The 17,880-nt window shown below is 37.8% G+C and overlaps 1 protein-coding gene and 1 long non-coding RNA gene across 11 annotated transcripts in view; one reads left to right on the top strand and one right to left on the bottom strand.

Annotated features, from left to right (window-relative positions):
* LOC308496551 overlaps positions 1 to 17,880 on the bottom strand; it is a 97,272-nt gene that overhangs the window by 14,451 nt on the left and 64,941 nt on the right. The gene's annotated exons all lie outside the window — the stretch shown is intronic.
* Positions 1 to 17,880, top strand: part of CLYBL (citramalyl-CoA lyase) — a 236,765-nt gene that overhangs the window by 180,020 nt on the left and 38,865 nt on the right. For all 10 annotated transcript variants that reach the window (XR_013993199.1, XR_013993200.1, XM_081046043.1 and 7 more), the window contains exons 2-6: positions 4,548 to 4,863; positions 8,801 to 8,902; positions 10,657 to 10,750; positions 12,063 to 12,230; positions 17,085 to 17,209. Coding sequence is in view for 8 of the 10 variants with exons in the window: in XM_081046043.1 (XP_080902169.1) it covers positions 4,630 to 4,863; positions 8,801 to 8,902; positions 10,657 to 10,750; positions 12,063 to 12,230; positions 17,085 to 17,209 (723 nt within the window). In the remaining 2 variants the exon portion in view is untranslated. The remainder of the gene's footprint in view (positions 1 to 4,547; positions 4,864 to 8,800; positions 8,903 to 10,656; positions 10,751 to 12,062; positions 12,231 to 17,084; positions 17,210 to 17,880) is intronic.

Below are 17,880 nucleotides of genomic sequence, written 5' to 3'. Positions count from 1 at the left end.
GTGATTATAGTAAATTTTTATACATTTATAAGAAGAATACACAAATGTAATTTCCCAGTGGTGACCTATTTTATTTCACAAACACTTCTATTTTTTAATATAAATGTATAAAAAGAAGTTATATACAAAAGGAGACCTTAAGTGGAGCAGTTCACTCAGAGTTTATTTTAAACAAAACATTCTGAAATTTTTCAAAAAAAAAATTTATATAGATGCTGACATCGACGCCTCTGCCCAAAATTTGTTCCACTCCATGCCTGTGACATCATTTTACAAATTAGATACACTGGAAATGAGATGAGATGGACAAATTTAGAAGGGACAGAATTCACTCGTGTTTTTTAATATGCGGCATGGCAATTTGCCTTTTGCAGGACGAAAATATTAATTACACCTTTTTTAAAAAATCACCAATGTTACGCATTTCCCTAGAGTCTAGAAAGCCTCTCGTATTTCTTAATTACCAAATCTCGGTTCAGCCACACAGCTTTCTTATGGCTTCTGTTGCTTCCAGGGGTCATCTTCGCGATTTCCTCTGAAAACGACTATACATTAACATACAAGGTTTGGGGGTGGGGGGGGGTGAAAGAAGGGAAAGGTGTTAATTCAGATGTTATGAAACTGTGATAATGTTATTATTGAAAGCATTTATTTGGGTCTGTTTATACTTTGTAGTTTTATAAATAAGCCCAAGGGGCTCTTCCTGGTTGTCACAATCCTCCTTGAATGTGGTATCCTGTCTGTCTCTTCCTATCCGACAGTAGAATTGATGCCGCTCTAATCCCTGGAAGTTTGGAACTAATGAACTGACTGCTGAGCTGCCGCCACGGAGCTTGGTCCCAAACTATACCGTACTTCACACTCGATTTATTCTCCAGATGGCGAGACTGTGCCGCCCTGCCGCGAGGGACCACCTCTTCCACTGGCGTGTAAAAGTGGACGGATGTTGTTTTCTTTGCAGATTTGATCATTCTGAGCTAGAAACTTGCAAAGATGATTAGTTATTAGCTTTAATGGGTGCCAATTGAACCAACTGCACGCATATTTTCTCCTTTAATTTCAGAGTCTGCAGGTCTTGGTAATGGTTGATTTATCTGCTTTCTGACGTCACCGGAGCGTGTCTCTTCCCCAGGTGACAAGAACCCACTCTCTGAAATCGTAGAACGCCTTGGTTCCTAGCCCAGACAGAGTCACATAATACGGTGGCTTATGTATAAGGACAGGTTTATTAGCCACTGGTCCACTGCACTGAGCAGCTCATGGCACAAATATTGATTGAGTGCAGGAAATTTGGTAACAGCCCCTTTTTTAAGAATAGAAGCCTGTGAAGGTTCCGATCTGTGCCAACTTTCTCTGTGACCTCTGCAGAGCCCACCTCTGGAATCAAACTGCCACAGAACACACTATGGCAATTAGTCTCTGCAAAGATCTAATGTAACTGTTGATAGAGGCCTTAATTCCATTATTCCGTCTTTTCCAGGTTGTCAGATTTTAGGGGGACACGTTCATCCTGCATGCGAAACACTTACGAGGCTGTCCTGTAGTGTGAGCACATTTAGAATGGGGTTCCTTGTAAACCTCACTTTGAGCAACCTGTTTTGCTACTAGAATGTAAGACACACACACACACACACACACACACACACACACACACACACACACACGGTCTTTTTTGAGTGGCCTCTTTTTGCTTTCATTTTCTTTTCCTTCTTTCTCCAGGGAGCACTTCCCCATAATCTCAGCAGATCACCCAGGTAGCCCTTCTGAGAAGGGTTGTCTGCCAGGCTGTGTTTTACTAATCCCCATAACAAGATGGAAATTAAAGGATGGTCAGGGCTACACAGGAGCCAAAGAAAAAGAGAGGGGAAAAAGAATGAAACTGAGAGGGAGTGAGGTGATGGAGAGGAGAGAGATGTACAAGATGTGAGAGGTAGTAGCAAGAAGTAAGGTGCTAGAGACAGGCGAGGGAAAGAGAGAAAGAGAGGGGGAGAGAACAGAATGAACAGAATTTCTTTTCTTTTCACAACTGGATAGACTGGCTTTCTCTAGCTGAACACCCAGAACTAAACTTAATTGTTCTTAGAAACTGCCTTCCTCTCACCCAACAGATGGCATGGGTGTGTTTGCTAGCACAGTAACCTATTTCACCATTAAAATACCAAAAAGAAAAAAAAGAAATCAACATGCCTGTTGGTCGGTGTAAACCCAGTGAAGTTGTTGGGTATTTTGGGATACGTAGCAGAGGGATGAACGCTTAGTTTATGTAAATTGAAACAAGCAACAGCCTGTTAAGAAGGATGTCGTGTGGCAATATACCTCCAAAGCCATCCTCAGGTTTTTTTTTTTTGTTTGTTTGTTTGTTTTGGAAAAGTACAGAATGGTGAAGTGGAAAGAGCTTGGTTTTCATTGTGAGCCAGAAGGAGAAAAAAAATGTAATAAAATGCTGAGTATGCACTGCTCATTATTACAACATGAAAAGTACTAATCAGATTATGCCGAAAGTTGGAATTAGGTACTTCATTTGCAGCCAATTTCACAAGGGCTGAATTTTACTAAGTAAACCAGAATGTGCCGACACCATGGCAATCTGACTTTAGATAAAAATCACAAATAGGTTTAAAACATGCGCTTTGAACAAACAGTCCTGTTCAAAGCCAAGTGAAACAACAACACAGCTTAGAGGTCACATTTTGTTTGACACTGATATTAAACAATTCAGGAAGCTGACGTTGCCCATGATCTTGCTTCCTTGAGCACACATGCAGATTAAAGAATGGAGATGATGATTCAAATAACTTTAGTTTTAAAATGCATTTCAGCCTAAACGATCTAGTTAGTTCCCTTCCATTTTGCTTTCACTCTGTCCCAACCATCTCTTCACAAGCCCGACCTGCTTTTGAAAGAAATCCTGGAAGTTGAAATGTTTACAAACTGCAGCAATCCCAAGTCTGTAGCTGTGCAGGCCACATGAAACGTAACGCGTTTTAGGTTCTCTGAGGCCATGGATCTAAATACACGCACTGCCAAAGAGCTGGAAACATTTTCCCTCGCCAGCTCTAGACAGCCTTAGAACCATGGTATTGAGCCAGCTTCTGCTTTTCACCTTCAGGATTTTCATATTTAGTGGATGTAACAAGATGGCAAGGTAGAGCAGTGGATGAGTGTCGCAGCTTCGGACTGGCCAACAGCATCGTGTGGAACCAAGGCACTGTTGGTTGCGTCATCCCTCACTTGAACTAGAGCGAGCACTCTCTGGCTTTTGTCTGAGCTTGGTCTAATTATTGGCAGTCGGAGCTCTTTAAATCAGGACTCCACAGAACTGTCTTAAACTGATCCTATGTACTCTGTTTCCATCTGACCTGACAACTCTAAGCTACTGTTTCCTCACACTGTTTAACTCAGACCACATTTGGAAGCCTTCCTTGCTTCCAAGGGGTCATAGACCTACATCCGTCTGGTTTAAATCTACTGTCCTGGCTTGTCCTGTTGATTAGACTTAGACTCAATATTGGCTGAAATAATTCTTCTTTGTCTCTGTTTTGGTTTGCTATTTCCCTAGATAAGTATTGCTGTTCAAATGGCTGTATACTGTAAGACTTTTTTTTTTTAAACCACATTCATCGGCAGTGAGAAGGCTTAAAGTTTTATTAGTATCATAAAAACCCTTCCCAAATAAAACTACTTTTGATACATGTTCATTCTGACAATGAGAATTTGTTGAGGGCTCTTGGCAACTTGGAGGAATTTGTTTTTGAAACTGAAATTGGCAGGAAGTTATGACCACAAAGTGCTTTATTTCCTCAACTCCAACCCCGAACCCCTCAATGCCCTCCTTTCTCTCCCCACTCCCTCACCTTCGTCACCTCCAACTCAAAACCAATAAATAACATGTTTGGTTTCAGACAGTTTTTCTGGGAGCAATTCACATACTGAAGCAGACTTTCAACCTTTCAGCTTTTCTTAACGGGAGCAAAGACTGTCAAATCAAAGAAAAAAAAAATTGTGTTTGTCTACCACTTCATGAAGGGGTTTTTTTGGTGATATTATGGCTTTCCATCGGAATAAGTTGGCGCTTTTTTGTAGTGTGGAGTGTCATTTTCCTGTGAGCGCCTTCTTACTTGAATGTCAAGATTCAACTCGGTGGCAAAAATATAAATTTTTTTTTAAAAGCAAGTAAAAAAGTATGAATCATGTGGAAAAAGAAAGACAAAATTTTTTCCCCTAATGTGAACATGCTGACAGACGAGACTATCATTATCCGTATATTATCTAGCTTCTTGTATTTATTAAATGAGAAATAGCAAGTGGATGACCTTGGAAGCTGCCTAGTACTTAGTAAATGCTCAATAAATGTTACCTATTAATTATTTTACCTTTGCAATTGGAAAGCAATACCAATGAGCAAGGTGACTCTACTTAGAAGAACCCCAGGATGCATGATAATGGCTGTCATATATGTTATAGTCATCTTGAATGAAGAGTGGAAACCAACTGTTTCCCTATCAGCTTGGATGACTTGGTTCAAATACCATTTATTTGTTGGACAGGCGATTTGCAGATGCTGCACTGGTACTTAGCCTCTGAATCCACATGCCAGTTTCACAGATGGTTTGATTGTGTTTCCTCTCAATGATAAATAAACTTAGGAGGTACATTTGTTTTCTATACTTACAGATTGAAGCTCGATTAAGAATAGTAAAAACTCTTGAAGACTTTGATCTGGGCCCAACTGAAAAGTGTGTGCGAGTCAACTCCGTGTCCAGTGGTCTGGCTGAAGAAGACTTGGAGGCCCTCCTGCAATCCCGGGTCCTTCCTTCCAGCCTAATGCTACCAAAGGTGGAAGGTCCGGAAGAAATCCAGTGGGTGAGTAGCTAATGCTTTCCTTTAATTAAAGACTGAGGACCAGCTAAGAAGGAGTACCAGAAAGGAAGGATTTGGGTGCTGCTGGTTTTGAAAATGCATGTACAGAGCAGAAAGGGAATTCAGAAAAAGGAGTAAACCCAAGAGACCATATTCTTCACACAAGGAGAACCTGACTTTGCCCAAAGTGTTCTACAGAACAACTCTACTCCTGAAACAAATGCTTCTGCTCCCTAATCAGATTTATGGTTTGCACACAACAGCCATCTCGCCCACCTTTCCAGAGCAGTCCTTGGAAAGTAGCTTGCCTGAGAATTGCATCACTTCTTACATCCTGCCAGGCCCTAATCCTCACCCGGGAGGGTGGTGATGTAAATGGCTCTTACCCAGATTCGTTGGAAGACATCACAGATTACGAAAGCACATTAGCCACAAATGAAAAAATGAACCTAGAGGGGGAGAGGTAAAAGGTCACTCCTTAGGACCAACAGAGGAATAAACAGGAAGCTTTTAACTAGTGGTTTTAATTAGCACAGATATTATTTCCTGAGCAGTTCTCTAGTTCGTCCTTTTTAAATTGCTGACAGGTGTGTTTGTGTTTCATGACAGACTTTTCGGCCAATAAAAACCTGGCATGTCAAATTACTTAAGAAAACTTTGAAATGGGCCTAATTATGCTCTGATTGTTTTAATTGTTAAAGTGGGGAGAGGCGAGATTGTATTTAGGGGTCGCTATGATTCTGCAGATCTCTGCTGAATAAAATAACACTCCATTGTACCACTCCAGGGCAGAAGGCCCGTGACACACAAGTGCTGGGTGCATGGGAAGGGCATGTGGACAGTGGTGATTTTGATGCCCCATCTGGGATTATCTCTAAGGCCATGACTGCTACTGTAGCAATATGTTGAGTAGCTGTAACACCTGAGGAAACTGTTCACCTTAATGCATGGAGATAGGTTGGACCTGTGCTTTCCTATGCCGTGGCCGCCTGCCACATGCGGCTACTGAGCCCCGGAAATGTGGCAAGTCGAAATTGAGATGTGCTGGAAGTGTAAAATACACATGGGATTTTGAAGACTTTGTAGCACCCCCCCCCCCAAAAAAAAAGAATGTAAGTTATCTCAGTAATTTTTTGTACTGATTACATGTTGAAATGATAATATTTCGGATATATTGGGTTGAATAAACATTAAATTCCCCTGTTTCACTCTCCTCTTTTAATGTAGCTACTAGAAAATTCAGAATTATGTATGTAGCTGCCATTATTTTTCTGTTGGACAGCTCCCTGTTGGCACCTCTTTGAAGCCCTGTGTCCAAGGTCCCATATTTACTCTCTAAACTGGAGTTTTCCTCTCCGAGGTCACCTCTCAGAGGCTGGGAGATGTTGGTTATATAGTAGGTTAATATCTTCGAGGGTTCCTACCCCATTCGCATGTGTCTTAAGTTGATTGAAATGGAACCCGAAGTCACTGATTCCTTTTGGTTTCATCGTTAATGCCTGTTTATCACCATTATTACCCTCGTTTGAGAGGGGAGGGGACCCACCCCCGCTTTGAGCTATGGCTTCTGTTCTTGGTTTTAAATCTTTGGATGTGAGGAACACACCGAAATCTAAATAGGATTTCTAGTTAACAGAAGTCTTTTGGGCTGTTTATTTTTTCCTCTCCGTTTGTATTTATGTGAAGCATAAAACCCAGAGCTTGATGCACAACTGAAAGATGGGCTTCCTTGTTTTCTTTTGTGTGAGAATCTCTTGCTGGCCTTTTGTCGCTAGTGTGGGTTCTTGTTTGACTGGCACGGCTTATTGGACTATAACAAGCGTGACTCTGCCTCCTTTGTCGTGGGACAATTCTCCCACAAATCCCGAACAGTGTGCATTCTTCCAACACACTATTGGGTGTGCACTGGAATTGAAAGAATTGCTGAGCCCTGCTACTTCATCTCCTCCCCAATCTCTTTGTGATTTTTTTCCCCTTCTTTTCCTCCCCCTACCCCCCCAGCCCCCTCCACCTCGCTGAAATGAACACTTTACCAGGCCGGAAACATTTAATCGTCTCCTTTTGAAAAAATTAATTGAAACTTCTCCACTAGTTACCTTTTGTGTTAGTACTTAATGCAATTTTTTAAGAAAGAAGGGGAGGAGGAGAAGGAGGATGGGCTAGAATATTTAATTTTTAAATGCTCCTATGGGCTTAAAAACAAAAGGCGTTAGAAATTTTCTCACTAAGAACAGGAAATGGATTATAAAGTGTTTATCTAGTTTTAAACTTTATCATTTTTGTAGTCATAACTATTATCCCAAAGAATGGGGCATGTAATATTATAAGTTTTTTGTTTTTAATGAGAAAACAAAATTCCTCCACTGCGTATGCAACACCAACACCACTAATATTTCACTACCTACTTTCTAGCTTCAATGTGACATAAATTAGGTTTTATTTTCATTTACATGGGATACTCTACATTTGTCCCCTTCAATCGTAGCCTTCTCGTCTTTCTTGCTATTTTGGCTGAGTTATGCCTTCCCTTGCAAACTTACTAAGGAGGTGATGATGATGGTGCCGGAGGAAGGGAGGGGGCAGTGAGAACAACTGGGAATAATTCTTCATTTACTGAAAGCTGTGATTTATTTTAGCCTAATTGTAAAGTTACTGCAAATTGCTCAAAAGCTTTTTAAAGATCCCAGTGATTAGATTTTTTTTTGGGGGGGGTGCTGCACAAGCAAGGCGGGGGCGGCTAAAAGGGGAAATAACACCTCTAATCCTGCTTCTGGTAAATAGGCTGCCAGCTTTTAAAATGAGTTTCCTTTCTATTAGTCAGAATATTATGCTAAGCCTTAAGCATTAGTTTTTTTATGTTGCCATAGCAGCCCTATTCCTGCAGGGTGGTGACCTGCGATGATTACAGTACAAAGCTTATAGGGTCTTGAAACCCCCTTTGAAGATGAAAAGTCTTTGATGGTTTATATTTATGCAAATCTCTTAGATATGATTTACCCAACTGAGACTGAATGGAGAGATGATTAAAATTCCCTTTTCCTTTGATATCCATTAATGGCTGAATATTCCTTAAATTTAAAATGGATATATATGTTTTCATCTTTATTTACAAAAATATCTTTGTCATACCTGTGTTAATTTTTTTTTAATCTCCCCACATCTTATTAGATCTAGATAGACATGATAGATTTACAATGTAGAGAGTGGTGGGGTTTTTTTCCTTTTGAAAAGGGGGGGGGGGGTCTGTGCAAGAGCTTTTGTGTGTTTCCAGATGATAGATTTTGGAATTTGGGCTACCCCACTGGCAGCACCAAGCTAGCTGTGAACTGGTCTCATGGAAAAAATTGGCAAGCTTTGGTCTTCAAAGAATTAAACTTCCTTTTTAAGGTCTTCCTAGGTAAGCTAAAAAATTACGAAGAAAACCCTTCTGAACAAAGGGTAATCATGGTGCTATAATGAATAATATGGATTCCATGAAGAAGGCTGCTGCACACTTACACTGATGTCAGAGCTGGGTATGAAACAAACACAGAATGGCAGGTAGGGCAAGACTGTATTGTTTCAGAGGCCTTCCACTTGCATTTTAAGAAGTGAGGGCGAGAGGTCTGAAGTAAATACGGTTTCAAGGAAAGCATTTAAACTCAAGCATCTCTCCGTCCAGTTCTAACTTCTAGGCCTCAAATTGCTCTTTTAGAAAAAAAGAAGAAAAAAAAAACCCAACAATTTACAATGCTTGGGGTTTTACTATTTAGTTTTGTGAGAACTTTCTTACCTTTTTTCTTTGGGCTTTTCTCTCTCTCTTTTTTTTTTCTTTTGTGTGGATGAAAGAGGCTGGGATATTACTTCCTCAGGTCAAAGACTTAAATACTACTTCGACGTCTACATTTCAGTGGTTGTACATTTTTGCCCCACTAATCACCTATGACATTTTTGATTTTAGTTTTCAGACAAATTTTCATTCTACTTAAAAGGCCGAAAACTTGAACAGCCTATGAATTTAATCCCTTTTGTGGAAACTGCAATGGGTTTGCTCAATTTTAAGGTAAGAAAACCATCATGTGGCTAAGAAGTTAGTATTTTATTTATTACCTAAAGAGAACTTTTGTTTTCAATTTGAACATCTACTTAAAATATTTTTCTAGAAAGATTTCTAAGCAAAGTAAACCTAGAGCATAATTTGTTATCTGTAATTATCCAAAACCAGATTTTGAGCATCTTAGAAAACAAAGAAATTGGTTAAATAGCAAGGAGAAACTTCCCAGTCCTAAATTTTTAAATGAAATATTTATAGATTCCTAGCAATGACTTTAATTAAGTAACCACTTTGTAAATATATGCTTTGAATTATTACATTTATAGATTAAATGTGCATGAAAATGAAAATTTATTTTGTCGTCCTTATGAATTAACTTTCAATTATTCTTTTGTACCAATTGCCTTTTATTAGAAAATTTTCTGGCCTCTTGGTAGCAACATTATCCATAATGTTTAGTTGATAGGATTACTATTTGTTAATTAGTATATACCAATACTTTGTAGCATGTTATTTTAATTTACTACATTAGAACATAAAGTATTTCCTAATATACATTCAGGAAGATTAGCTGAGTCAAGTGTCTTCCAGCATTGTATGGTTGCATGGAACTATTTGCCTTAACAAATTCATAGCTAGCTTGTAAAAAATCCCTTTATCAGTGGTCCCTTAAATTGTTTCCCGAAGTACTCCTTACATTCCACCTGACTTGTGAATGTTCGTGTAGCACCCCATCTCAGAGGACAGGAAAAAAAGAAATCCCTAAGAAAGAAATCTCCAAAACAAAACAAAAAGATAGTTGAATTGTACTGGAGAGGTAACACGTGAGCAAATGCTCCGAGAGGAAACTGAGACCCAGTGGAGCAGGCAGGAGGGGCGGAGTGCAAATGTTTAGGGAGCTGCTTCAACCCTCGTGATCAAGCGTGTTTACACCACTAACCACAAATTCCTCCAGCCTGCCCTAGAATTCTGGGAATATAATCGAAGCATATCCCGTAAATGCAGCTAGATTCAGATTAATGATTTAATCTTTAGTGCTATTTCACCATTTTATTCCACATTATACTTAGAAGCACTTACAACCCCTGAATGAATCAGCAGTGTCCTCCGTTTTTTAGGTCTTCCCCACCCACTTACATTAGCATGCTGCATCTCCACCTTTGCAGATTCAATTATGACTTCAACGAATGTTATTCACCTTTATTTCACACAGAAATGTCGAAGTGGCTGATTAATACATCTTGGATGACTTGTTGCATTTTTATTTTCCCCTCTGGCAGTGTAGATTTTTGTATTGTATATCTTTAATCCTAAAAGCATTTACTAAGAAATCTTGATCCTAATGCAAATAATCCAATTACTTTGATTTGAAAATTCTTTCCTTCTCTCCTGTGGCTTTATGTGTATTGTTTCAGAGTCTCTTAAAGCAAAAACAAATTTTGGAAAAATACAAATAACTTACAGTACAATCAAAATGAGTTAATTCAAAATTTCTCTAGAAATTGGATGACTTACAATTTGAACATTATAGCTATATTAATATGTTAATAACTATATTAATAAAATTCATTAAGCAAAGCAAATATATACAACATACTTATCTTGGACAATATTAAATACTTTTCAAAAGGGTTGCATTTTTAGAACTGCTTTCAGCCAAACTGTGTTAAGAGTTAGAGCTTTCTGTTACTGAAATTTATCATGCTGCTTCTCTCTAATTCGTGCGTTTCTGTGAGATTTGGTTCTGTTATGCTCTTTTACAGGCAGTGTGTGAAGAAGCAGTAAAGACCGGGCCTCAAGTGGGTCTTTTTCTAGATGCAGTCGTTTTTGGAGGAGAAGACTTTCGAGCCAGTATAGGTGTCAAAGATTCATTCCTCTCTCTCTTCTCTATCTCTGATTCTCTCTGTATATGTGTATATATTTTTCCTTTGCCCCTTCACAAGCCGACATTTGCATGACAACGTACATTTGCCAACCATGACAATGTTTTTTCAGCTGAATAGGCAACACTTCCTGGTAATTTAGGACACCTCATAGTTGTCCTGCTTCTAGAACATGACATTATTACTTCTGTTCATTTATAAAATAACTACTAAAAAGCCTGTTGCAGCCTCAGATGTGTTCAGAAATATATGGCATTTACTTTGTTCATAATAAGTATATTATGTTGCTTAAATATTTTTTCACATCAGTCTGAGGGCTAACTAAGCTTCTAACACAAACTTAAAGCAATTTCACATTTGCTTTAATGAATAATGTTCTATATTAAATGTAGTATGTAAATATTATTTAAAATAAATCTTAAATTCCTTCTAAAATACACTTCAGAACTCTTATTATTATTAAATATTCATTGAGATAGTATGCTTGCTTTCACGGATCTTCCCTGTCCCTTGGGTGTGACGTCTCTGGTCTGCGTGCGTGTATAACTGGAGACTGTGGGTGCATCTAGAAAAGAGGCCAAGGTCACAAGTGTTTCAGAACCACACTACCAGTGACCCAAAGACAGGAACTTTTCCTGAGCAAATATAAACAGACCCTCTCCCCGGCACCCCCACCCCTGGAGTGAAAAAAAGGAACTTATTTTAATACCAGTCTTTCCTGGAGACTTTTGTGTCTCTGACAGTTTAGTGGACACTTGCTGCTTCTCTCAGAATGAGTGCCCTTCCATTTCCCCAAGTTGTCCATCCAAGCACTGAAGCTGCAGGATTTGGCTCAGAATCTCAGTTATAACAGGGCATTGCAACCACAGCGCAAGAAATTCTGTGCTCAGTGAGAGAAGTTAACCGTTTCCTTGCACAGCTGCTGGGCCACCTTTTATGGTGCTATCTTTGGGCTGACACTTTCCAAGGGCTGGCAAGAAGGAGCCATATCAGGAGACATTTGTGACCTATCAAGCTATTGGTGATTCTATCTCCTAAGGTGGGGGAGGGGCCTTTTCTTAAAGCACACGCAAATAATTACACTGAAAGACGCCTTGCAAGTGACACACAGAAGATTTAACTCTCCCTCCACGCATCCCTCTCTTCGTTTATATTTGAATCATCGTTTCTCTGGGGGGCAATTCCCAGGAAGACACAGGTCTTTACAAACTGAATTTTTATAATAGATGTATGGGTTCAGTTTCCAAAGTTAACGGCTCCTTTTTCTATCAACATCCCATTTTCAGGTGCAACAAGTAGTAAAGAAACCCAAGATATTCTCTACGCCCGACAAAAGATTATTGTTGTAGCGAAGGCCTTTGGTCTCCAGGCCATAGATCTGGTGTATATCGACTTTCGAGACGGAGAGGGCCTTCTCAGGCAGTCGCGAGAAGGAGCTGCAATGGGATTTACTGGTATGATTCTTGATGACCTCTTAGAAAGTAGTGTCTAGATTCACCAACTTTCCAGGACAATAGAAATTTAACCAGAAATGACTTTCTCATGTAGCCAGGTAGCTCATATACTTATCCCATTATTTGACACATGAAAAAAGCCATCCAGGGCAAGAACCTGCTAAACAAATTGTCAGGTTTTTCTTTGGCACTGCAAATCAACAAACAAATCACTCATTTTATTTGCTCTTTATATTAGGGACCATTTTATTTTCTGTCCTCTTAAGGATTTTGCTGCAGTTTTTGCTGACATGAGGGGAGGGATGAGGCTGTTATTGAAGAGTTTTTGGATGAACTGCCAGAAGAATTTGGGTTGATGGGTAGAAGAAAAATTTCTTCAAATAGTCCAAATAGTAATTCATTTCTGAAAAAATGCTGGTGATATCTGTTCTGATTTTTTCCCCCCACTCATAACTAGGTTTATATTCTTCTGCCACTTCAAGCCCCTCCTTTTTCTCCCACCGCCTAGTAAGTGTCTATGCACCTGGCGACACCTACGGGCATTGGCTGGCACTAAGATCAGCGGGTCCCTCGCAATCCGGTCCTGGAGTGCAAGCGGATATCTGCTGATTGGTGTGCCCGATTACCCAGCTCCCCAGGAGCCCAGGGAGCAACTGAAAATTGTGTTTTTGCAACAGAAATCTATTTTTTGAGAAACCACAATAGGATTCTATACCCAAGCACGCCTGCAGTTGCACACACACATTCACACGTGCAAACGTGGATTAAAAACAATACTATAATTTACTTCTTATTTGTTCTTCTACTGCAAGTTCTAAGAATCTTATGATCAAAAATGTACCCAGATAATATGGAAAAGAGACAAGCATCCATGCTATATCCCTTTTGTACATATACCAGGGGTGCCAAAAAAATGTATACACATGACTTGTGAATATCTTTTGCTATCAGTATATATTGAGTATTGCAATTTTAATAGTTTTTTTCCTTTCTTAAAATGTGTATACATTTTTTTGGCATCCTCTGTAATATTTGAAATATGTCCAGTTAGGAGTTACGGAAAGAAACATTTCATAAGGTGAACTTAAATGTAAGACATATCTTAATACTAGATGATGATTTAACCCAAAATAAAATTGAAAGGCTTCAGAAACCATTTTAAATGTTATATTTGCATCAAATAAAGCTCTGACATTTGATTTTGTGTTTTTAACATAAAGAGTTAAAATGCGATCCCCACAAATTTGTTTAATACATAAATAAGCAAATGAATATGATCTTTCCTAGGGAAATATTTTTGCATCATTGAACTATTAATAAATGGATCCTCCCTACATTTAATAGTGGCTGAGAAAGAGAATCCCTCCACCCTGGCCCTGGTCCCTGTGGCCTGTTACAACTGCCTTTTCCCAACAACCAGTTAGGATGCAGCCCAAATGGAAAAGTTGGAGAAAAACTCCATGAAATCTATCTAATAGAGCCCGATGTTGTTGGTCTAAAATGTGTGGCATTGGCTGCCAAGCAGCCAGATGTTGCTCTGAAATGGGCACTAATGCAATAAAAAACAGAAAACACTGAATTGATGTGGGCCTCTGTCACCATCATTCAGTATAATCTGGGTGTCCTCTGCTTCCTCTGGGGTGAATGTTTGCTCCAGAACTTTTTATAAAAGAGTTTGAGAGTTTCTCCAAGATACAGGACTGAATTAAATTGGTCCCTAATTCAATCGCAGAAGACAAGTTATTTCAAATCAGATTTAAATTTCTAGACTGTGCCCAACTCAGCATGAGGAGCTTATGGGCTTGGCACTATTGTTTCTCAACAACAGGGAGTATTAAATCACACACACAAAAAAAAAAGGAAGGGGGAAATGGGGAGGCACAGAGGGTACAGTGCCCGTTATCTATTCAAGTGAACAAGTCAGTAAAGTAGGGAGCTACACTTTATAGATATTTTGCAATTTTTAGAAAGAAGGTCTTTGTTGTCCCAATTATATTTCTCCATACCAATAGAAGGTAATTAGTCTGATAAGATATGAGATTATTTGTAATATTTTTAAACAATAAATGATTTAAGGAGTATTTTAGGCAGTTCATGATCTGTTTGCCCTAATTATTTGTCATTTAATTGCCATACCTTGGGCTTTGCACAAGAAGGGAAGAGAGAAAGGACAAGAAGGAAGGAAGGAAGGAAGGAAGGAAGGAAGGAAGGAAGGAAGGAAGGAAGGAAGGAAGGAAGGAAGGAAGGAAGGAAGGAAGGAGGAAGGAAGAAGAAGAAAGAAGGAAGGAAGGGAGGGAGGGAGGAAGGGAGGGGAGATACATATCCTATTCAAAGCAGGTGGTTGAAAGGTTTAAATGTCAATGAAAATATTGTGTTATCATAGCACTGATGAGAAACACTCAGTCTATGTTATAAATCCACATGGATTTTCTGTACTTTGAAAATTTATATATATTTCTAATGAGGTGTAGTTTTTTAAAAGTTAACCATGCATCAACCAGCAGGTTATAGTTTCTTTTCTGCAGTCATTGTTTCACAGAGCTACAATCCATGTAGACAGATTTTAAATCAATGCATTGGCTGTATAAGTGGCTATTAATTTCAGGAATTATTTTTATAAAAAGAAACCAAAATTAATCTTGGAATAAAGCTTTAACAGCTGACTTGGTCATCACAGTTACTCTAGTACTTCATGCTGAGAAGAAAGATTATAAATATGAAGCACTATAGGTTTTCTTCTATTTTTGCAGTCTTTTGTAGAAGACAAAAATGACACCATCATACAGTTACCTAAAAGACTTGACAGGTATTGATTTAAAGCACGATATATCAAGTGGTACTGTAAAAAGGATTTCATGGTCATAAATTTTAATGTCTTCCAATTTTGTACCCTCTCAGTAACTTGTCAATAACAACTCTTCTGTATAAAATATTTGTTTCACTTCCACATGGCATTAAAGTCTGATGCTCAGTTGTTGGGGGTATACAAGACTCGACAAAAGATAACTTCACACATGAATGTTCATCAATTTCTAAACGCTACCATATCTTCAAATTAGCCTTATTATCAAAATATGGGTACTTGCAAGCCATCAATAGTTTCACAGTATTTTAAATAGTTTAGGTTTTGCTTCTAAAATTATAGTGTCTGTACCAAGAAGTTCCCATGAAATCTGGCTTTTTACACATCAGTGTAAATTATGTACATAAATTATAAAATTCAGCACTAACAATTAGTACAAAATGACTACCAGAACTGACATCCTTTATTAATAATATTGTAACAACTATTAGATTACTTAAATATAATTTCAATACCTATTATTGAAAAAAGCTCTCATTTGTCATCACTGATGTTATTTGTTCCCAGAAATTGTTCCTCAAATAATTTAAAGCATCTTTATTTATATAGGGTTTGAATGTTTTATTAGGTTGGTGCAAAAGTAACGCAGTTTTTGCTATTTTAAACCTTTTAAACCACAATTACTTTTGCAGCAACCTAATATTAGTATGCTGACAGATAAGAATGAAATAGCAATGTGAGGATGGTTTAATTATGCCACTGTAAGAAAAGATATTACTATATTTGTTCACTTAAACTCTTTTTCATGAAAGGCTAAAAAAAAAAAAAAATTTACAAGCATTGTTCTTTTTTCTGTTAGATAGAATAATGACAGCAACAGGAATTGACCTTTTCTAAAACATCAAGGATATAATTTAGACTGACTAAATGTTAAAACAAGTATTTCAAAAGCAAAGCTAATTGATATAACAACAAATACATTTAGCAGAGTAAATTATCATTAAGTGTACATTCATTTTAAAGAACCAAATATGTCCATGATTTTATCATGTAATAAAATATAACTTCATCATATTATAACATTATGTTTCATTTTATTAATGACTGGTTTGATTCCATTCTTCCCTGATTGTTAAACTGTTTTTTAATGACAGCAGGATTTTATAGAATCCTGTGCCTCTTCTGTATAATGTTTTTAAGATCCTTACACTTCAAAAAGTACAAAGCTTTTTGAAAGCTATTACTACACAGATAAGATTTCATCTGGGGTATCTAAGTGTCTATATAAAAGAGAAATATCCATTCTTCATTCTATAAGAAAAAAAGGGAAAATCTGGTTATATTCTAGGATAGAGAAACTTTCTGTAATTTTTATTTAAACATTTTTAAATGGAGTAATTTAGAGACCACAGTGTTCAAATCTGCCTTCTATGTTACTTTACTGAATAAAATTTTTTAATTGAAATCCAATTTTCTATTAGTGATTAGAAATGGCATCCTATATTTACCTAAAAGAAAATTAAATATAGTATTATAAGATACTATTTGATATTAGTGTAGTTGTAATGTCTGCTTCTGTAAGCTTTATGAAAACAGACTACTCCTGAAAGAAATCATGGAAGGAGGGGTACTGGTACAAAATAAGCCAAAGACAACTTATAAAATTAAAAAGAATTAACATAATTTTTTTTCTTCATGAAACTCAAAATAATCACTCTAATTTGCAGACATTATCCTTTAAATTTCCAGCCAAAGCAGTTATTCAACGAGCTGCCTAGTCAATCCACCTGTAACTAAAACTGAGAGATTATCTGCACCAAGGTGGCATTTCTATAGGATCGGAAGCACAATTACTCCCATTGTTGTATTTGTTCTTACGTGGTATTCTGGAAAAGGCTGCCCGATTGTGGTTATTTTCTTTTTTAAATGTTCTAAAATAATGAGTTATTTTACAGACAGTCTGTGAGGCATTCAGGAGCCTCGCGTGGTTGAGACATTTTGTTTGAACATCTGTCTGTTCTGTGTTTCCACTGTTATTAATCTTCTTGTAGGTAAGCAGGTGATACACCCGAACCAAATTGCAGTCGTCCAGGAGCAGTTTTCTCCATCCCCTGAAAAAATTAAGTGGGCTGAAGAACTGATTGCTGCCTTTAAAGAACATCAACAATTAGGAAAGGTAAATGTGTTATTCATGCCTTGGATGAAACTGATGTTTAAAATACTACGGAGGAGAATGAAAAAAAATTGTGTCAATGATTTAAAAAATAACTCATATTTTGGTGGGGGGGGTTCGTATTGAGGGGACAATATTCATCAGTGAGACATTTCACCCAATTCAATTTGTCCTTCCGTGTTCCTAAGTATTTCACCCACCGGCTCTCTAGTTTCTCATTTTATTCTTTTCATAAACTATATTGGCAGCCTTCGAGAAAATAGAACTCTGTTTAGTTTTTCTCTATAGACTCTGATGCAGCATTCATATGAAAATAATTTTAGATCAAAGTGAGAGCAAGTTGTAATGAAATAAACACAGTTTGATTAAACGGTTCTTGTGGAGAGAATAAATAAATTTCAAGTTATTTTAATTTTGCGGGGGAAAAGTACAAAAATCTCCTCCGGTTTAGTCATTTAAGAGTGGGAGGTTGTATATGTGTTTGTACCAATTTCTGGACCTGAGATTTGGATAGAATGGAAAGCAAATTAACACTGGAGTACGGTTGTTCCTAATTTAGTGCATCATTGAGCCCCGCGTTTCCTGCTCTGTGGGTTTCTGCTATGTAAATATTGCAGTGGTGATGCGCAATCTGTCTCCACTTTGTGCCAGTAACACTTAAATTAGGTGTCGCC

This window comes from Rhinolophus hipposideros, assembly GCF_964194185.1.
Source record: "Rhinolophus hipposideros genome assembly, chromosome: 4".
Taxonomy (NCBI): domain Eukaryota; kingdom Metazoa; phylum Chordata; class Mammalia; order Chiroptera; family Rhinolophidae; genus Rhinolophus; species Rhinolophus hipposideros.
Note: the sequence above shows the minus strand (reverse complement) of the source record. Positions and strands in the feature narration are given on the sequence as shown.